The sequence below is a fragment of the Chiroxiphia lanceolata genome, chromosome 1 (assembly GCF_009829145.1).
Source record: "Chiroxiphia lanceolata isolate bChiLan1 chromosome 1, bChiLan1.pri, whole genome shotgun sequence".
Lineage (NCBI taxonomy): Eukaryota > Metazoa > Chordata > Aves > Passeriformes > Pipridae > Chiroxiphia > Chiroxiphia lanceolata.
Window position 1 is genome coordinate 150,505,187 of NC_045637.1, and position 22,978 is coordinate 150,528,164.

Consider the following 22,978-nt stretch of genomic DNA (forward strand, 5'->3'; position numbering starts at 1 on the left):
GAGTCAGCATCAAACGTAGCTCATGTCAGCTACGACCTCTGTGAGGGGAAGGCTGCACTTCCCTTGGGTTTCAGTTACAAAGGGACACTACAGCTTGCTACACCAAACTGCTCACTAAAGAAGCAGTAATGGGAGATAAAGCACATACCACAGACACAGCAAAAAGTAGGAAAAAACAAACCCGTATTTTGGTAAGGGCCCCTTAGTGTTCACGCTTAGGTCACAGATTAAGAATGCAGAAATCAAGCTGAAAAATTTACAGCTGATGTCTTTGACACGTGGCTAATTCCAGGGGAATGGACATGGTGTTGGAAATGGAAAGCCCATGATGGGGTTTCAAAGCTCAGCAGCCTTTGAAGGACAGACAATGCCCGTGGTCTCCATGATGTGCACAGTAGGGTCTTCCTCAACCCGACTCTTCCTGCTAAAGTCCTCAGGTCACAAAAGAGAGGCTTTAATTTCCCTTAGGCCACAGACTTGATTATTTTTCTCTACACTTTCCATGTTTTCTCCGTTCCCTTGGCTTTGAGGGAGGAGAGCAGCAGCCAAACAAGGAATGCACACTGTGAAGTGGCTGTGGGGAACAGACAAATATCCTTGGACTGGCATTTGCTTCTACCTGACAAGATGAAACTACCCACTCTGAAACAGGACAATATTTACAGAAATGAATGTTGTAAGATGAACTGAGAATGTAGGAGAAAGGGGCCAAAAGGCAGCAGCACCCCAGCCAAAGCCATTGCTGTCAGCGGGTGCTTGGTGTGCCTGAAAGTCACAGGCTGTTCTCCTTCGCTACTCTTTCTTTTGTATTAAAGACTAATCATGGTTAGAGAATCTGACTTACAATTCCCCACTAATTACCATCTAAAAGCCAAAATCTGACTTGCAGTGGCATGGATAGGTTTTGACTAGGCGCCCCCAGCAGCTCTCATTCCAAGCATCTAAGAGGTCAGAGAGAATTTGAAGGGCATTTTTAAAAGCAAGGGAAGGGGTGCCAATTGTCTGGAATGACAGAAGTGGAAGAAAATTCAACTAAGTGCTGCAGGGAAAAAAAAAAGAGATGACGAAGAAGAGACGAAAAGCTCAGAATAAAGAGCAACATCAACCAGGAGTTGAAACTGGAGGAGAAAAGGGAGGGAGGTGCTGTGAGCAGGCTTGCTCACAGGCTCAGAGCACCCACTGACCTGTGCATGCTGCCGATTTGCGTCCAGGAAAAGTTTCAGCCTCCCCCACTGGCTACTTGCTCATGCAGATGGAAAACCAGTGGTTCCAGCCTGCAACATCAACCCCCTCCATGCAGGCACGCAGGCAGGGAGAGGAAGAACTCCCTCTGCTGCAATGTGGCTTTTTTAGACCTCATGCTGCAGCAAGGCAAACAAGCTCTCATTTCTTCTGACTCAATCCAGCAGCCAGACACCGGATCTTCTGTGTAACCCATCAAACAAAATGTAGGGCAATAATTTATCATCATAAACATAATAGTAGATTACTGCTTAATGAAGACTGTAGCCTCTAGTAAGTCTGCTTCTCTCATGTGGCTGATGAGCTTATTACAGCTTTGACTAAGAGGTAATATTACCCCTTCTTAAGAATTGAGTGGATTTGGATTTAATCCCTACTGCGGCTGTTTGTCCAGAGACGTGATCTTTCAAATACACCACTGATCCCTAAGAGTGGGGACTGTTATTATTGTCCCTAAACCTGTATAATACCTCAAGCTATGTTCGTGGCCCCTGCAGCACCTTTGAGGTGTCACAATTGCTTTCTATTTGTTTACATACTCAAGTGAGAGGCTTTCTCACCATGGGCAAACCTTCCTCATTCTGCTTCTGCTGTAACCAACACAGAGCAGATGTAAGTTTGTGTGATTTACATCAGGATCTAGTTAAATTCATTAAGGTGTGCTGTATAGCCTGAAGGTTTGAAATAAATTCACTAATGTCGCTTGATAATCTGGAGCGAAATTATGTTTTTAGCTCTAGCGGTTACACACTAAATTCTTTCCAAAATACCCTTGCTTTGGTGACATTTGAAGAGGACACATTTGGAAATGGTGTTCCCCTTCTCACTCAAGCAACCCTTACAGCCTCTTCCATCTGTCAGCCAGCTGTACCCCAATCAGACTGCATTTGGTGAGGGTTGTGAACACGCCAATCCCACTAGGAGCACACCAAAACTCCCAATATCCCATTTCTTGTGATGGATCCACTCATGCAGCAAGTTAAACACTGGCAGACCTTACTGACAAAGTTGGCTAGTCCCAAGGTAACTTGCAACCAGACGTTTCTCCTGACCTTACCCATTCTTGTTGCTCCCCACGAATGTATACATGCAACTAAGATACCTGAGCACCCTCTTCACCCCACTCTGAAATACCAAACTTCCAAGCCAAGGGGGCTCTTCTCACCCTGCTTGCCCAGCATCCAACAACACATGCCTGAATCTGGGGCCTTCTTATATTAAGAAAAGAAGTAATAACAACAACAACAAGAGTAATAATAATACAGATTTAAGTTCAGGCAACTCAGAGTTGCAAGGCTCCTGATTGCCAGCAGCAGGATAAAAATCAACTGGGTGCACTATTCCCTGGTGCAGCTCCCCAGTTTCCAGAGCAGTTGGGGTTGGGTTGCTGGATGTTGTTTAACATGTTCAGGTGCATACACCATATTCTTCCAGTCTCTCTGCCTGCCAAAGTCTGGGTCAGAGCTGCAGTAGCAGTGGTGGAAGTATTTGGTAGCAATGCTGCTCTCAGTACACAGCATGTTTCTTCTCTACCCTTGAGGGGTGTGATAAGCCTTTGCAAGGGACTTTAAATCACTGCATGGAGATGTACAAAGGCAAAGGAATGTTACTACAGCTCAGAGAGGTAAAAGTGCTGCATCACTGTGCGAGTATGCTGGTAGTGAGGTGATGTGGAGAACCTACCACAAAAACACTGCTTTTGGTACTCATGGAGACTAAGAAAACAGGCATCTGATGCAGTTTTATGTGCTGGTATTAATTACTTCAGTAAAATGCCACAACACAAAAGAAAACAATCTTTTTTTCTGATAATATCTTAGAAAGAGTTAGGACTGACACAAAAACTTTGAGGAGCACTACACCACATGGTCATTCCTTCATCCCTTATATGTGATAAGCTCAGTGACAGAATTTACCAAATCAGAGAATCTTGCCCCACAGTGTACATTATTTTAATGTATCCTGTTAAGAAAAATCAAGGTCACAGTGAGAATAAAGGTAGCTAAAGTTTCTATAGCAACAGTTACTAGGATGCAGTTGCCAAAGGTGCTTTCTTGTTGTTCCTGAAGTAGCTTTACTGCCTGCTTTTCCTTCCTGTTCACTAGTCTTGTTGGTAATATCAGTACAGACACGATGCAAATGTGCTTTCATTGTCAGTATGATCTTGTAGACTATTCCTGCCCATGAGCTGAATACACAGGACATACCATGTGTAAGGGAAAATAAAATATTAAGCAGTCTGACCTTGAGATCCAAAGGGGACACAACAGATTTAAAACATGTACACTTTTCTGAAAATCCAGCTCCATGTTGTAGTTTCAAGTGAAAAAAGTGAAAAGAACAAATTTAAGTTTCTCTTTTGTATCTGCTTCTTTAGTTTGTACATTGACAGCATCTTGTCTCTTTCTCATAATGGACAAATTTCCTTGCTGTTTCTTGTTGCTCAACCGAACCTTCAGGCAGAAGGGGAAATAAAAACAGCAGCCTAAGCACAGCAGAAAAACATCCCTGCAAAATTACAACAGGATAAAAGTGGAAATGCTTTAGAGCTGAAATGTATCTTCCTTTCTCACAGACACGTAATTCCAAGCTGCTGCAGCCCCCACAAGTCTTTACTCTGCAGGGAAGCAGTGGACTCTGCAGTACTGGTTATCTCATCAAATATGAGATGAGTGGTTACTAGTGAGGTTACTGGTCAGGAAGGACAAGTCATAACTGCAAGGGCAACACGACCAGGTTGGTGCAGCCTGACACAGATCAGTTCCCACAGCCCACCCACTGGAGACCTGGTCTGGTGATGGCAACAGGGTGATGCTTGGTAGAGGAATTGCTGGTACTTTGTCGGATCTGAAGGTGGGACCACCTTCTCTCCTTCTGAGAGCCCTTGGAGGCTCCCTCACTTTGCCCATGTCCCATTGCCCTGGGCCAGGCACTGAGTGCCGGGCTTTGTCCTTGCTATAGGTTCCTGAGCACACTCTAAAGCATCACCATTCCTTTCCCAGGTCTTCCCTTTGGCACTATCACCATGAATACTCATCTGTGAATACGTGGCAATTCCACACAGTAGGGCAGTGGTAAAAGGCCACTGGAAAAGGCCCATATGCCTGATTAGAGGCAGTGTGTGGTGGTGCCTGCTGTCACCTGCTGTTCTGTAGCCTTTGCAAATCATGGTCCACTTGATGCTAAAGACTGGATTTCACTAAGGATAGAGCAGTTTCCACCTTCTGCTCCTGGCTAAGATCTTCCAAATATTTGATCATTGTACTGGCTCTTTACTGGACCTTCCTCGGAGCTAAAACAAGGTGTTTAAAATTGGATAAGCTATATACTGGGAATTAAATTGAAAAGCAAATTTACAGAGTTGTAATCCCTTTGAAAATCAGACTATCTGAGCTTTCTCCATTTATTTTAAATGAAGCAAATAAAAGAAGTTGAAATTGCAAAGAGAAACACCTTGGGTATATCCCAGTGCAATCACATCCAAAAGAACAACCAAATTTAACATAAAAACACACCTAGAAACATGAACAATTCTGCAAATACACTACCATTTTTATTTCTTTTTTTGCTAAGAGAGCATTGCTGTTAGCACTGCTTCCAGTGTCTGACCAATCTGTGACACACATCTCAGAGCAGAGAATTTTTCCATTAACATAGTTCTCTGAATGTACTTGTGAAACACCAAGCACATGTCAGCAGCATTCACTTTGAGCCAAACAACACCTTTGATCGCAACCATTTGATTTTCTCTTTTCTCCAGACATCACTTCTTATTTCCATTTTACACTGTTCCTTCTAAGTGCAAAGGAAATTCTTGTAGTACATCAAGGGGGGAAATGCAGCTGGACAAACAAAATGAAAAGCAACACAAAAGTTCTATTTGATTAAATAAAAAAAATCAAAATTCAGGAATCAAGAAGAATGTTTCTGAGGCATCAAATGGGAAACCCCACAGACAGCTTTTGTGTACCTGAGAAATATGCCATCTCCCCAACATTCCTAGCAGGTCTTTGCAGCGTGGTTTTTAAAGCAAAAAAAACTCCTTGAGGTTGCTTGGGCATTTATAAAAATGTAAATAAATGGTTTTTTCTTGCATCTGCCAGATCAAGTACTAGAGACATGTTTTCTGCTGCTGAGTGACATACATCTATTCAAATCCCTTCTGAACTAGATCAATATTAGCTAGATCCATTACCTCCTGCTTTATTGGCAGCTTGGGTGCTTGTTCAGAAAACAGTCCTTCCTAGTAATGTAATAAAGCCCCCACCTTGGAGATAATTAGGTTGTCTGTGATATAGAATCCACTGATGATCCTTTCCCTGCTGATTTTGGCTTGTTACTCCAGATCAGGTTGCAGTCTCCATCACTACATGCTCTTACATTAGACCATCTGAGTCTCATCACCTAATAATTGCCATAGCAGATTCATTTACGTATTTTTTTTCTTACTCTTCTATAATAACAGCAATCAGCCAAACCTCAGTGTGTCATTAACATGCTTTTAAAAATGCACTAAAATGGCTTTGTCAATTACCTTGAGATTTAATATCCTGGCCAAAACACAGATATCACTCACTCTAACAACAAATCCTTCCAGGAGTGCACACATGACACCGCCCTTCCCCGTGGTTCCTCTGAGTCCTCAGTGTGCCCCAGAGGCTAATGAATTCAAGCTCCAAACTGGGAGCAGAAGCAAGCTCCACAAGTGCTATGAACAGTCAGACATGGCCTTGCCAGCTGTCTTTCCTCAGCACACCTTCCTGATGCCTCGATGGGTTCTCAACTTAAGCATCCTCACTTGTCATTAATTTCATTACTAACAAATGAGGGAACCACAAAATGATGCATCTACTTCCTCTCAACTCCCCTCCCCTGACCCTGTGGTACAACCTGTCCCAGAAGGTCCCACACATGTGCATTTTGTTTTACTGTCGAATGCACTTGGCTTTGATCATTGAAGGGTGAGAGAAAACCAATCCACTCTCTTAGATACATCAGCTTGTAAATGACAGTCTCTCTGTCCTAACAGGTGGGAATACATGACTTTGAACATCCCCTGGGGCCTTAGGATCATCTTTCTAATTATCTTCATGTCTTTAAACAACAGGAGTGGACGACTGGCTATGATCCTGTGCAACGTATAGCAGAGGAGACAACATTTTCTAGTCCTGAGCTAAAAAAAACAGTGTAAGTAGGAATATTTATTCCCCAGTTTTAGGCATTTAAAACCAAACCTTACCCAGTGGTATTAAATACTTAACTAAAACAACAAGAGGCTGAAGAAGAAAGAGTTGAGGCATAAAGGGAAAGTGGATTTCCCTTAATGTCACAAACACTGACAGTTTTGATGTATTTATCAAAACAAGTACAAGGACACTCTGTGTGTGGGTGGCATTTTCTTCTTCTTATAATCGAGAGCTGCAAGTTCTCCCCTGGCTGTTTCAGGTTGTGAATCTCTCATGGGCATACTGCCTCCATCAGAGGTTTTCTCCAATCATGGCTTTTTGTTGCAATTTATTGACTTTCTAAGGAAGGAAATAAGGGTGGTTTTGCTCATACACCTCGCTAGAACCTAACACTTAAATCCATACAGGCTACCAATATATAAATACTCCATGGATATTGGATTGGTATTTAGCTTCCCACCACTTGAACAATTCCAAAGCAGTAGTCTCTAAACTATGCTTCAAAAATAGCTATAATCTAATCTAATCCACCCTTATTCATTGCTCACGACCTTAGCACCTTTCCTGAACCACAGTTCAGGTCATCAGTGAGAACAAGCTATATTTCATGACATGCAAAATTATATTACTGTGCTGAATACTTTTTTTTCCTCAATATTTTTGCCTATTGGTTAGCAAAGGCTGAAGTTCTCCAGCATACACAGATTGTCAAATCCTGGGATTCCCGGGAAACATCCCAATAGTCTTGGAGTCCTGCCCGAGCCTGGATAAATGGAATGTATTACAATCAACAAAGGACTTAATTAATGGATGCTGACATTGTACCTTCCATGGAACAAACAAAGGGGAAAGCATGGCCGTCTGCCCAAGGAGAGCTACAGTCTGACTTAGGCTGGCAGTACAGATCAGACACACAAGACCTGCAGAGGGAAGGCTGACACTGAGCTTTCCCTTTGTCTTATGTAAATACAGATACAGAGAGTGGCAGCAGAAAGCAAAGTGTCTCTCCCATGGACCCCGAGGCTTTTCTTGCCTTCTTGTCCAAAAGTAAGTTCAGATTTTATCTCTCTTCATCTTCCTGCTGTCTCCCTACAAACACATGCCCTTTTTCTCATTAATTTCTCCCTAAGTTAAACACTGGTTTTTTGCAGTGTTCCACATTTATTTCTACCAACTCAAAACTTAAAACTCAGCTCCCTCCAGAAGCAGATCATCTCATTTCCTCCCCTCACTTGGCCCAAGTCACCCATCTCTTTTGTTCGAATGCTCTCACATATTTGGTTCAAATGCTCTCACATATTTGGTTCAAAATCCCACCACTCCAAGGTATTTTTTTCCTTTTCCTATGACTCCTAACAGCCTATAATCTTTGCATGGTTTATGATCTCGGCTGACCACCCAAGATCCCATCTCTCTCCATCCTGTCTCTTCCATCAAGATCATGAGAACCTGTCAAATACAATCACATGCTCTGACAGTGTGCTTAGACCCTGAGGACTGGATGCAGGAGGAACCATTAGCATCTATAGGTGGTAGGGATAGGAATAAAGTCCTTCATGCAAAATAAGTTAGTGTACCACAGGATCTCTTCACTGTCTATACAGTAAGAAAAGGAAACACTCATAGTCAACAAACATATAAAATACAAATGTAGATCACAACTCATACCTCAGTACTTTCCCACCTCCAAAGCATGTTATTTTGGGGACTAGCATTTGTTGATTTGTTTATCTTCCTTTGCCAAAAGTCTAGAATTCATCATCAATCTAAATCCCTCCAGCTTTCCTGTTTCCATTTCTGTTCTGTTTCTTTTAAAATACTCTCCACTCAGCAGAAGTGTTACTTAGCTTTTGCTATTTTTTTTACCAAGAAGTTTAAATGTATTGAAAGGGAACTGTAATAAGGCCCCTAAAGATTTTAGACCTGAATAAGTGACACACACAAACTTCTCTTCCCTGCCATTCAGAAAATTGTATTACCATGCGCAATATTGTCATTATCCTCTCTTCTATTACGCCTGACACAAAGAAGTTGAAATACCTACTTCATGCTGGTGAGAAGAGGACAGAACAAAAGGAAAATGTAGCAAAAATAATAAAAAAAAACCCCAGCAACAAAACCAAACAGAATCGAAGATATTTTTAAAGTACTTACCCAGCATCAGTGCTATTGCCACACAGTAACACATCTTCTGTACCATTTTTTATGAAATAGTTCACTGCAACAGAAATAGAGAAATGGCTTCTGAATAAACACATTCTGGGAATGATAGCATTCAAAAATATCATCACCAACCAGCATATTCAGTTGGGACAGTAATTGAGAGATGAATGGCATCCTTTTGCTTTGTTTTGCTAATTTTAACTTCTATTAATTGTACAAAAAAATATATTTTTCACATCTTTTAAGCACTTCTTGTTTGTATTCCAGATCTGAACAGCTGAATAAGGTGGCAATGTGCTGTGGGCAATGTTTGTAGGAAACCTTATCTAGCCATGTCCCTGGCTGTTCTAACCAAGAACACTCTTACTGAATTCCATAAATGTAATGAAACCAAGCCATATGTTTGCCTGTAACTTTTAGTCTCTGCACTGATGATACACATATTAATTGAAGGTTGTGATAGAAATTCCTGACTCATAGGTTAAAAATGTAACCAGCTATAAGTCAGAATGTAATAATACTAACAAAGCAGCCCACTCCTCCAGTCTGGTAGATTTTGCTCTGCATAGAAAACACAGAGTATAAAGCAAAAGAAACAAAAATGCACCCTGCTAAAGATCAAACAAACAAGGAAGTATTCATAAAGACAAATATTTATCAATGTAGTCATCTGTAATGGCAATGAGGAGAGACAGACACTTCTCAAGGGAGACTCAGAGGAGCAAGCTAAATTTAAGTGCTGTGGATCATTCCCTGGTTGACTATCAATAAGGCTTAAGGAAATTAACATCTCCAGGCTAATGAGAGACTTTGCATACACACTCCCTCTTCTATCCCCAGCCGACCAAGTCTAACACTCAGAGACATAGAACAGGAGGCCAACTTCTTCTCTAAAGGATGAGTAAAACCAGCGTTCCAGCGAGAGTGTGAAGAAAAGGAGATGTTCTAAGGAGCATCTTTAAAACCTGAATGGTGGCATGGAAAAACAGATAAAAGCATTGATCTAAAAACATAATAAATGCAAAACAGAGGCCCGCAGGTGACTGGTGAAGGGTAGATAATCTGGTGTGCTTTGCTGCAGCAGAGAGGACATGATCCCCTCTTGACACAGCACATGATGGTGGCAGCCTTACAAAGTAAGACTTTGTGAGCAGAGGGGCCTCTGAAGATGATGCCCAGAACAGGTTCTCCATTCTAGGCTAACCCTCTGCTGTGAAATGTTTTAAAAATGAAGAGTGACAGCTTATCCAGGCAGGGTATGCAAAGAATGCTCAATGGCTCAACCACCGAACAGATGTGCTGTGGCTTTCTCAGTAAGCTGTGAGCAGTGGAAAAGCCCTGCTCTGCTGCATGCCAAGAGGGAATTACTGCCCATGAGCTTGTGGTTACGAGGGCACGTGATGGTGTTCACAAGTTATCAGAGCATACATCCTGCTCAGACGGTATGTTTTTCAACCTTGTGTTACACGTGGGTGTTCTACAGAAGCATCTTGCCTGACAGCAACACCCAGGAATTCAGTATGGTTAAGGATTGGTGATCGATCACCACAGAAGGGGGAAGGATGCCACGTTCTGCATCACCTTCCGCCCTCCAGTTCTGCTGGTCAAAGACTTGTGCTTTTCTTGGGACAGGTGGTATCTTATTTGGGATACACACAGTCAGTGACACAAACACACCAGACCACCTTCTCTTTGAACTAGACGATCTTTAATGTCCTTTCCAAAACAAACCATTCTATGATTCTACGGTTCAAGGTTCGATCAAAGTTCTGGAGCACAGTGCTGATTGAAGACTGAACCAACACCTCCTGCTCAGCCAGATCAGAAGATGAGAATAGAGTTTGAGCACAGGATTAAGGAGGACAAGGAGACACTGTGTGCAAACAAAAAATTTGAATTCTCAAGAGCAGACAAAATTCTGTTGTCTGCTGTTGACTTTAAACATTTACATTTCTAAAACAAGCAATAAGGCAGGTGCCAAAGAGCCCCACAAAATGCACACTGAGGGACTGGTGCACAGGTGCTGCTGGGAGGGGGTAACTTCACCAATGGGTCTGCAATTGGGCAAGGGAGTGTCACAGCCACCGTGCCAAACCTCAGGCTGAGGAAGACCTGAGCTCCTGATTCCCTACTGATAAATAAAGAGGGTATTACAGTATTATACCCAAGGAGACAAACTGCTGTATTAACAAAAATGTGCACAACAATCAGTTTGTCCCTCAGAGCACGTTGGTTTGGATTTCAATCAAGCCTGCTGGGTAATCAGAGGTCTGCAAGAAGCAAACAGTCATCACTCTTGCTTTTAGGAACAAACCACCTCGGTATCATATTAACCCATGGCCTCAGCTTTCCAACATGGGCAAGGAACAAGAAGCTTCTTTTTCATATAGAGGAGGATTTTCTCTCTGAAACACAGACTGTTCAAACTGATAGACACCGACAGACTTTTTCATTGTCTTGGAAGAGCGCAATTAGTTTTTGTTTTGTTTTGTCACTTTTTTCAGTTAGAAATTTCAGCATGTGAGTGGGAAACAAAACAGGAAAACAAATATGGAAAATAAAAGCAAACCCCTCCATTTTAAGTGGGCTTTTGATTTATTTATTTTATCTTCAAAGTAAAATCAAGCCAAAACAATGACATTTACATACATGTGTGTGCATACATAAACTTTATGCAATGTGCCATTCTTTCCAAAGGAAATGCCTTTTTTTTTTTTTCCCAGCAGTTTTACTAAAAGGCAGATGTCACAGTTACAGGGTATACATTGCCTTTTAGGAACTTTTCTACAGGAATTTATAGAGTAAGTCACATTAAAAAAAATTAAAAATGGTCTGAATAACGAGGTCTCCTGCAAGCCCATGCTCTGCCTCCTACATTTCTCAAAGCACACACCACTGGCCCTAGCTGTAAAGTCACTATGTGCTAGTCGTGAGGAAATACACAAATTTTCTTGGACTATTCTGGCAATCTCTTCCTTCCAAAGTCACTTCCTGCTCATTTTGGCTGTTTCATTCTACACTTTGTCTGTTTTCTCAATATCTTTCAAGTTTCTGCATTGATCCCTTCCACATCAGGTGATTCTAACAGAGCAAACATTCACAATGTCTCCACTTGTCAAATTAAAAAAAAAAAAAAAAAAAAAAAAAAGGCAAACTTCCCCAAAATAATAATTTATTCCAATTAAAAGTATGCTCCAGTTTATGGTTTCCACACCTATATCACACAACAGAGCAGAAAGCCATTGGGATTCACAGACTGCAGGGTAGAAACCTTCCTCATTTCTGTGCAAAGGAAAGGAAAATTTTCTAGTTAAGAAAAATAAAAAAGGTTTGAGTCAGCTTAGAAAACACACTTTCTTGCCTCCAGCTTCTGTTCCTCCTTCGAAGGCCCAACTGAAATGTTGTTTTGACTCATCTTACAACAAATTAATTCCAATTTAAAAAAAAAAAAAAACAACCCTATATATTATCACACTTGCATAAAGAGCAACATTCAAATATCATTAGTCACTGCCCGGGGAAGAGTCCTCTGGCTGACTTTCTAACAAAAACTTCAGAGAGGTGTCCGTTATCTCAGACTATTTATTGCAGCCGCACGGGTGCTCACTGGTCGGAGACTTTCTCCCCGTGCTACGGCTGGCACAGAGCACGGGCAAGCCACCAAACACCCTGACTCCAAATTTAAAAACGCAATTCAGAGAGCCCCAGTCGTGATACCTGACACGGAAACAAAACAGATAACACCCCCTCCTCGCCCTTTCGCCCACCGGCGCAAACACACTGTACCTCCTGGTAATGCATAGTAATTAAAACGAATCCTTGCTGCACTTGCTGTGTGCGCACTGTGTCACACACGGTGAAGCCTCTAATAAACGAAATTGAGTTTGAAGATGAAAAACATGCCTCACAAAAGCGGTGGAACAGGCTGTTTTAAGGGTGTTATTAGGGAAGAATGCCTGGGAATAAATGGCGCTGCCAGTTTAGTTCATCCCTGCTGAAAGGTGTTGTAAATAATTATAATAATCAGTTACCCTCCTCTTGCTCAGGCCATGACAGGGGATCTGGCTCTCATTTGCTGTCTGCTGGCATTTGCTGCTGCTGACCCTTCTGCTGGGTTTCACAGCTCTTGGGTGCTCTCCTCTCCTTGCTTCCCATCCTTCCCTCCCTCTTCCCATGGGAACTCCCTTCAGGCCCAGCCTTCTCCTGCCTCCTTATCCCATAACCATGTGGAAGGACATTTTCAAAACTTCAGTTCAAAAATGAACAGGAGGAATTACGGTGAAGATAAGTGGGTTGGGTGGGTAGAAGAGAAAGGACAGAGATCGAGGGGACAACGTTATATACATCGTTAGCTACTACATGACTTTATGGTAAACACAGCCTTGAATTCAGGGTAAGAACAATCTTGCAGGAGATACGGAGGGCTGAGAGGACGTTGTAGAAAACCACTCAACCAGGTGCTGGGAGGAAAGTGGTCTCCTTCAGCTTGAGTGTCTCTGGTGAGCTCCTGTTAGTGCTGCTCCCCGTGCTTGAGACAAGCCAAAGAAGTAATTTCCCAGCCAGGCTCAGCAGTCACCATAGCAAATACCTCCAGTTTTGGCAGTACAGCTTTTTCCCTCTTGGGGAAAAAGCCACTAAAACTATCAATCAAGCCCTCTGCTAGATGGCTCCCGTGCACTAAGAAGATGCTCTGAAAGCCTCAAAGATCCACAGCACCTGGTTTGTGCTGCCCGCATGGTCTGAGGGAACAAAAAGCACATCAGGAGCATTTGGAGATGTGCACTAGAGGCGAGTGGAGAATTTAGATGCTGTCAAATTGGCTTGGGGATCTTGCCAAGTCCATGAGCATCCCCAGGAAGACGAGACAGGAGACAATGACTAGCAATAAACACACATGCTGGCTTTTAAACATCTTCAGGTAACCTCCTTCCCTGCCTCTGTGTCTGACCAGTCATGCAGACCTGTGCTCTTAGGACTGTAGGGTGCACAGCACGTAGCTAAAAGCATATTTAGTACCACTTGTTTAGACACATGCTTCACACTAATAGGCAGGAAAGTGCTGAAGTGTGCTCTCTGGAAGTTTTGTAGAGGGTTTGTGTTTTGCGGAATTTTTTAATATGTTTCACACAAAAGAATTAAAATCAAAAAATGCTACAACGGTCGAATGCATTTGTGATTACAGATAGATGAGAGAAAAATAGGAAAAAAATACTCCTGCACTTACTGTGATAAAGAAAAAAAATAAATTGGATCAAAAACTGACTGAGAGACAGAAAACATATGTTAAGATGAAAAGTCAGTGTCTCTACAGGCTGACAGAGCCTTCACCTCTTTGTTACATTTATAAGTACAAGGGAAAGATGGTGATCAGAGAGGTGACATCTAGTATACACAGATTTTCCAGGTAAATAAAGTCTGAGAGCAGGACTGAACGAGGAACACTAGAGGGGCCTATCCCACTTGGGGGGGGGGGGAAAGGAGATAAGCAAAGTGGGATATAATGGTGTCAGAAAGTGAAGTAAAGCAGAGAAGGAGAAAATCTCGCCTATACATAACCTTGTCAAGTCTTAAATTCCCTGTATAAGTTCAGGTAGGAGAGATGGATTTCTTTTTAGGGATTCTTAGTCAACACTTTTATGCAATTTGAAGCTGTGATCAAAGAAAAGTGTAATATTGAGATACAGGAGGACTAGGATGAAGTATTAAACAGGAAACAACTGATAAACAGTGGCTTGTTTCAAGCAGTTCTCTTCATTATCTTAAGCAATGATCTGGACAAAGGGATTGAGTGCACCTTCAGTTTGCAGATGACACCAAGTTGGGTGGCACTGTGGATCTGCTGGAGGGCAGGAAGGCTCTGCAGAGGGATCTGGACAGGCTGGATCAATGGGTTGAGGCAGTGGTATGAGGTTCAACAAGGCCAAGTGCTGGGTCCTGCCCTTGGGTCACAACAACCCCACGCAGTGCTAGAGAGCAAGAGTGCCTCAAAAGTGCCCAGTGGAAAAGGAGGGGCTGGGGGTGCCAGTTGACAGCAGCTGACCGTGAACCAGGTGTGCCCAAGTGGCCAAGAAGGCCAAGGGCATCCTGGCCTGTATCCAAAATAGTGTATTCAGCAGGACCAGAGCAATGAATGTCTCCCTGTGCACAGCACTGATGAGGCACCTCAAATCCTGTGTTCAGTTCTGGGCCCCCCACTACAAAAAAGATATTGAGGTGCTGGAGTGTGTCCAGAGAAGGGCAATGGCGCTGGGGAAGGGTCTAGAGCACAAGTCTGATGAGGAGCAGCTGAGGGAGACGGGGGAGCTCAGCTTGGAGAAAACAAGGCTCAGGGGGACTTTACCACTCACTACAATGAGGCTGTAGCCAAGTGAGGGTTGGGTTCTTTTCCCAGGTAACAAGTGTCAGTACCAGAAAAAATGGCCTCAAGTTGTGCCACAGGAGGTTTAGATTGAATATTAGGAAATATTTCTTCATGGAAAGGGTTGTCAGGCATTGGAACAGGCTGCCCAGGGAGGTGATGAAGTCACCATCCCTGAAGTGTTTTAAGAGATGTGTAGATGTGGCACTCAGGGACATGGTTTAGTGGTGGCCTTGGCAGTGCTGGCTTAATGGTTGGACTTGACAGTCTTAAAGGTCTCTTCCAACCTAAATGACTCTATGATCCAGAACACAGACCACGACATTGCTTTCAATAGTGTAAGTGCCGGACTGAAAAGTACTGAGAAGGTAATGAAAATGACTGGGAAAAGTTTAAGAAGAGCAAAAATTGAAAAAACGGACATCTTTCATCCTAGAAAACAGGTGACTATCCAGTAAAAAATAGTATGTATTCTGGAAAAGGAGAACAGGGAGCTTTGTGTGCTTCCAGTGACAGAACGTGATAACAATGTTTTTTGCCTCGAGAAAACGGAAAGGGGAAAAAAAAAAGAGAGGAATTTTCAAAACTAAAGATAAAGGAAATATTTTTCACTACACTTCCCATTTGAACTTCTGAAATTGCTGCCACAGGCTGCATCTGTGGCCAAAACATTCAAAGGGGGAGATTTGTTGCTTATGTAGATAAGGATATCTTGAGTTATAATAGTTAATGTTAACAAAGAAATAGAAAAATATCTATACTTGGAGCTCTACTAATTTTTTCTGTAGCATATGAAACTGTTCAGTGCCACAGAGAGATGATGCTGTAGGTACACCAAGGTGAGATGAGCCTGGGAATTCCCACATTTCATCTCCACCTCACTTAGGGGAATTCAGCACCGATGAAAAGTATCAGGGGAAAATATTTCTTTACTCATTCCTTAAAACCAGTGCAATAAGAGAAAGCAGAGATGCAAGCTGTTCTCTGCTGGTGGTCTCACAGGGCACCTGGACTGAGTGTTCAGAGTTAAAAGCTGAAGCTGCCTCTTGCCTTTGCAAGGCACATTATTGCTGAACCTGGAGCAAGGAGCAGTCCATGGACTGGTTCCAATGGGCGCAGACAAAGTCCTTTCAAATGCACGTCACCGTGCAAGTCAAGGGGTATATTAATTTGGTAGTTTATGAAGAATTTGAAGGTACAGTTTCAGTCTGAATCTTCTGTAACAGATCTTTCCTCTAGTAGATCTCTCCTTTCTGTGAGCAGCGCTGAGAGCAAAAGAAGTGTACCCAAGGCATAAATACTCCTGTTATACAAACTGTTCCAATATAAGAACTAAATCTTTCACCATAAGGCCAAAAAATATCTTACTGAATGGTCAGAAAGAGACTGTATTGGATTCAACATTACCAATTCCCATGTTTTTCTGATCCTTGCATATCTGTCGGGGCTTTCTTGTTCTATTTAGCTTAAAACATTAAAGTGCACAGATACAATACCCGTGTTAATAACACATCAGAGCATTAAGTTTTGAGCATTTATGAAGCTCTTTATCAAAAGATCCACAGCACCCGAACAAAGCCACAATATTTACAGTTAACAGAGGAGTAACGTTAATAGATTCCACGCTGGCAAGCACAGTCTGAAAACCCAGAGAGGTTCTTTGTTTTAATCACTGGTTCATGTACAATCATACATAATAAAACACCTATTCCAGTCCCAACTTGATTTATTGCTTCTCTCCTTCCTCCCACCTCCATAATTACTCATCAAACACTCTCTGTCTTCCATTACCACCTCAGACAACACCTCAAACACTTCAGCTCTCCCCAAACTTGCTGCGTTTATTATCTGACTTGAACGTCATTGTTTTCTATACAGTTCTCATACAGATTCAGAGTATCTGTTCCATTTCAGTGGTTCAGAAAGCAAAAATGAAGCAGTTCATCAGGCAGAGATAACAATTAGGCACGTTGCTTAAAGAATATATATATGTACACACACACTCATGTACATGCAGAACTACACTTCTGTATATTCACAGATATATGCCTCAACATCCATGCTTGTTCACTTCAACAGTGCATTTCACCCAGGACATCAGAGAGAAGGATGTGGAAAGGCTCTAGGATTACTTCACATTGTTCTGGAACTGCTCCTGATTTATCAGCTCCCAGCAGCCAGACTGGCTCTGGTTGCATTCTCACCATACACAAGATGAGTTGCTTCCCACAGGCCTTTGATCCCTTCTCAGGCACCCAAGATGACCAGGATTTGGATGGGTATCACCAAAACTTCAGATATTATATACATCTCTCTAAATATAGAGCCTGAAGAAACCATAAGGCTTTCAGGCCTAACTGGAGAAGACAAAAAAGATATTACATTTATCTTGATCTGCACTTTTTCTTTTTAATTAAAGTTGTTTTGTTTTGCTTTTTTTCCCCCCAGACCTTTGTTAACTACACAATTTGACTCCAGAAGAAAAGAAAAATCACTGCCACGAAATGAATACCAGAAACTAGTCTGGAAGAAAAAAAAATAACAGCCCTGGAATGCCTCTTTTAATCTATAAAATTAGTATCTGATTCCTCCCAGTAAAAGGTTAATAAAGCTTAAACATTTATTTTACTAGTTAATTATTTTTAATGCTTGGATAAGACTATCTAAAGGAAATTACAAGGTTGCTCTTATTTACCTTTTAAGAGTCTGATTTTGAGAGAAAACATATGTAAAACACTCTGAAAACAAGACTCAGAGTGCCTTAAGTAGGGTATTTAGTCTAAAGAAAAAGAAAATACTGGAGTTTGAGACTATCATTCCATAAGTGATTTTATAATTTAATTATATTTTTAGGGTTCTTTTCTAAAGTATTTTTTCCTATGCATTCAGCCCTTACATTAAGCCCTGTTCAGCAAAAGTACTCAGATTTCTACTTATTGACTAGTCAATAATCCATTTTCATAATGGAATACATAAATGACATTAAAGATTCTGAAATCATCAGCCACATGAATCAACTACACTCAGTCCATTGGTACATCTCTAAGCCACTGACACGTCTGACATCACATAGCTTTCAATCCATTCTAACTCACACATTCATAAAGCTTCACTTCATCAAATACATCTTTAATTTAAACACCACCACTTAAGACAGGGTTACACGATTGTTATTTGGAGAAGCTTTCCTAGAAATCTTTACAAGTATTGAAATTAAGCTTGCAGTTTTTCAGTCAGCTGGTATTTCTAAACTATGAGCTCTCTGAAATATAATCAACAGCCCCATAGCTTTGACATTGATATATTGATCACATAATAATGGTGTGGATGTAAACTATCATTATTTTCAACCTTTTTCTTTTCTTTTATTTAATTTCTATATACAATCACTGCTGCATCTAAAACTTCAGAATCCCAGGTTTGTTATTATTAATGTCTAAAAATATTCCTCCTTGGACTTATTGATTGCAATCTCTTACCAAACCTAGAATTTCAGGTAGAAAAATAATTACTTATCAGTAGGCAGTGTTTTCCCAGACAAACAAGCTGTGCCTTCACTCTAACTTTACCATTGGCACTTGACACAAGATTTTTTCAGTCTGATTCTATCTGGTGCTCAGCTGTTTCTCATCCCACAATACACTCATACAGACAAAGAGTAGTCCTATGGAGGAGGCTGTGAGACCTGATGAGCTACTTCTGCCTTAATCTTTCTTTTTTTCCCCTCTGTAGGTTTGCAGTGGTAAGCATTACTCACTGGAGGGAAAGCTAGAATGGAATAATTTTTCTGATAAGCCTTCTTAGAGGTTGTGTAAATTTTGAAGACCTAGAGGCATTTAAATTGGTGGAAAGAATATAAAAATTCTCCTGTTTGTCATGAGAGGGAGGTGCCCATTAAAAGGAATATTTTAGATCTGCATCTCCACTGTGAGTTGAGGAAAGACTAAAAAGGTGTCTCATCTTACCATGACTGCTGTGCCTGGTAATTAAGCTGAGAAACCAGAGGCCCCTGCAGTAACTTGGTTGAAGTTTATTTTACAGAATTAAGCTTTTTAAGAAAATGCCAAGAAACTTCCCTTAATGACAGTCTGATCAGGAATATTTGCTACCACTTGGTGATTAGTGAAGGTGAACAGAAGAGATCTCTCAGTGTGAATTTTCCCACTGAATCTCCATGCTTAAAGGCACTGTCCCTTGCTTTCTAAGTTACCTGGCATTTCCTCCAGCTGCAGAAGCCATGGAAATGGCAAGAACCAGCAAACTGTTGGGTGGATAAGCAGAAATTCCTTGTGGGATTTAGAGTATGATTATCTTATGACAGATGCACAACAAGAGGAGAGAACCCGACAATTTTCAACAACACTAGCAGTCTTTTGATGCAGGACTGACAAGACTTAGGGAAAAAAGATTTTTCTTCTGCCACTGCAATTCCTGCACCACCACTCCCAGTGCTGGTACACTGCCTTTGCTGGTGGTGGAGGCAGGAATAGGGGTAGCAGAGGGGCCGGGCAGCACCTGCACCATCAACCAGAATGGTTGTGGCAACAACACTGGTAGAGCAGGAAACTACCTGTGAGTCTTAAATATATAATTGAGGGAAGGAGTTCCTGAAATGTGGGTGGTTATTTCCTCAAGGATCAGCCAAAAATCGGGAGTTACCTCATAATTGTGGTTAAGCTGGTGATGATGCAAACAAAGTTTATGAGCTGATCTTTTTTCCCACCTATAAAACCAAAACAAGAGGATCAAGAAGACAGATGAGAAAAAATTTGCTGCCTGGAGGCTGAAAGCAACTAAGGAAGGAGTACAGAACTTTGTCCAGATACAAAGTCAGTTTTGAATGAAAAAGCAGATCTACACCAATGCCAGGCCTTCTACACAACCAAAATGTCTCCTCTACCAAGTGTCCATGGCACACAGTTATCTCAAACTAAAAAGGGCTTTGAAAGACTCAGAACTGAGTTCTTATCTTTCTTTGCACCTCATGACTAAGTGTATTAGTTATTTCCTTTGCAGCACTAAGCAATTCTTCACTGCATTACCCTTTTAAGGGGTTTCACTCATTTTTGGTTTTTCATGCATGCAAAAAAAAGGTTCAAAGGCACAGGAGGAGGCCAGTGCCATTTCAGAGGCTCCCTGCGGTCCTTTAAAACATTAAAAACTCTTTCAAATAATCCAAAGCAAATTTTTACTCTCCAAGAAGAGCAGAACTGGCATATCATCTTGTTTTAATTCTCTGTTTTGGTGTCCTGATAAATAAAATGAACAATTTTTCCAATTTTACTTTTTGGTGGTTTTCATTCCTTTATTTCTTTACCTTCCCCTTTTTAAAAGGTATCATTACGAATCTCTGTACTTCAGGTTTCTGTTTTCTAGGGTGCTCCAAACTAAGTGACTCAGCCACACTGGTTCTGAAATCTCCAAAAAGCTTTTGTAATTGTCTGTGCTCCCTTCGAGTGAAGTCTGCTATCTCAACATGTTGGCCAATTTTCTTCTCTAGTTCTTCTTCAGAGTAAACACTGACACTATTCTGTTTCTTAATATATTCCACTTTTTATCTAATTTGGTCTACCTACACTTTAATCTAACTGTATGTATTGCTTAATTCCCGGCGGTACTTGAAATTCGGACTGTTATTAAATTTTAGTCAGTACTGGTCTTTTAAACAGTCACTTCATTTCACCATAATACTTATGCAAAATGAAATACAAAGCACTATCCCATCTAGTCACAAAATGAGCCAGTCCTTCCATTTCTGAATTGCTTTAGTGCAATGGTCAACATTAAATGAAAATCCTACTTAACATGCTCTCCCTAGCCTAATAGCTAAGCCTCCTTCAGCTTTTTGAGGAAGGGTTCATTATTCTTTTTCAGAAATCACTATATTTTTCCTATAAATCTACTTTTCTTCTATGTCTTCAGTGGCCTACTGCAGTGCCTCAACACTTGAACTGTTTAAATCATTTTTGTCCATACAAAGTAAGAGATGACTGTTTGCCATAATGCACCGTCTTTATTTTCAAATGCTATGAAAACGTTCACTGATATTAATATTACTTCCTAGTAATACCACATGGTCAGAATTCAATTCATTTTAATCCATTATCTCACCAAATTGATTATCTTTGTAATAGTTAAATCTCCTTTAGTGATAACAAGTATATTTTCATGGCCATATTAACCATTGCTGGATTTCCTATATGGATTTCTGGGAATGTTTGCCCTCCTCCCCATATCAGGACCACACAAATAAACTTGCTCATGGTATGCTGGAGCAGCTGTACAATTCCACCCATTTAAAGCAGTGCTGCAGCTGGCCCTGATATTAACTGTATTTTATTAGAACCTATCCAGTGGTACATTTACCCTACTTCCATTTCCAGAGAGCCAGACTATCTTCACAGCTCCGTTTCATCTTTTCACCTTTATTGCACAGCTTTATGCTTCCAGCCATCACTATTTTATCTCCCAATGCCTCTGTGAGAGAGGGAGAGCAGCACCTCACACAGCTGTCAGTTATCTGTGGGCAGAGGAGCCGTGAAGTGCCTTAATCCACCACAGGTGCACAAATATCTTTACTAGTTCTTCACTCATCTCCAAGCTGGAAGCACAGGGAATGTGGACAGGATAACACGTCAGCAGGCTCCTCACCATTCAGCATAGGTCCAAGAGCTCTTTCCCCTTTCAGCTGATAAGGGGCTCTGATACAGAGACATTGAGAGGACACATAACCTGATGGTCAGGGTCAGTTCCAAAGACAACCCTCATTCAGCCAGAGCTTTGTGACTTGCCCTTCCTTAATGCTGCTAATGTCAACCACATCATGTCTTAAAGACACCACTGTTGAGTTTCCTATTCCTTGAATGAAACTTTCCTAACACCACTGCTTCCAGCGCTGCTCAGACTGCAGGCAGAGGAATCCAGCAGAAAGGCCAGAAGTCACCAGTGGGGAATGGTGGGACTGTCCCTGGCCTAATCCCTGGTTCAACAGAACCCTGGGCCATGCCAGGCAGTTTCCAGTAGTCAGGTGTGGGGTTTTAATAGTGCAGATGGCTGGAGATATAGGACTGTCTGGTCCACACACTGAGAGCAGAGGTACCCCGTGGCACAGTGTCACTGCTCCCCAGCATAAATTCCAGTAAAGGAGTTGACTAAGTGGTTTGTTTTTCTCCTCAAAATAAATAAAATACCAAAGGTCACTGGTCCTAAGTTCCCACTAATGCACATCAGTCTGGCTGCTTCCTGCCCCCAAGAGCATAATTAAATTTTTTTAGATGTGAGGCCATGTCCACTGCAAATGATGGAGGTCCTCCAGTGCCTCATGAGGTTTTGGAGCAGCAACAGTTTGAGCTACCTGTTTACATTCTGAAGTTCACTTACATCAAATATTTTTGGGGTTTTTTTAATGTTAATAAATAAGCTCAGTGAACCTATTTCATTGTAATGAAAAAGTTCAGCAGACTGTAAAGTGTTAAAAAATTTATTTGGACTAGAAAACAAACCTTCTGATAATAAATATCAGAGCATGAGATGCTGCAGGATGGCCTAACCTAGATAATTATTTAGGGCTTTAACAACATAAGATTTTCTTAAAAAAATTCTCTTGGTATTTTTCAGATTAACAAAGACTGAATTTCTCTGCTTTAAGTTTTGATTTTTTAAGACCCTTAATTCAAACTTTGAAATTTTTCTACGAAATGCAAGAACTATAAATTGTCTTCAAGAAACAGCGTGCAAACCAGACCCACACACACAGAGCTGAAATTTTCAAGTGATTGCTCAATTCCAGGAAATGGAGCTTTAAGAAATATATAACGTGACAACCTAAAACTGTGACAATCCTCAGCAATGCAACAAGGACCTCATTCTGTATTGTAGGAAAGCACCAGAAACACTTTCAGTATGAACTGTGAAGGCACCATAGAGATCAGAAAAAGTTTCCTAAGTCTTTCAAAACCACATCAACAGCATGCAGAGCCAGTGGTCACATAATGCTGCATTTGCTTATCTGCATACAGATCTTGGTCAA

General features: G+C 41.4%; 1 protein-coding gene across 10 annotated transcripts in view; it reads right to left on the reverse strand.

Moving 5' to 3' along the window:
- LOC116783555 (sodium channel protein type 5 subunit alpha-like) overlaps positions 1 to 22,978 on the reverse strand; it is a 216,769-nt gene that overhangs the window by 128,190 nt on the left and 65,601 nt on the right. For all 10 annotated transcript variants that reach the window (XM_032681222.1, XM_032681214.1, XM_032681210.1 and 7 more), the window contains one exon: positions 8,583 to 8,646. In XM_032681222.1, the coding sequence (XP_032537113.1) occupies positions 8,583 to 8,646 (64 nt within the window). The remainder of the gene's footprint in view (positions 1 to 8,582; positions 8,647 to 22,978) is intronic.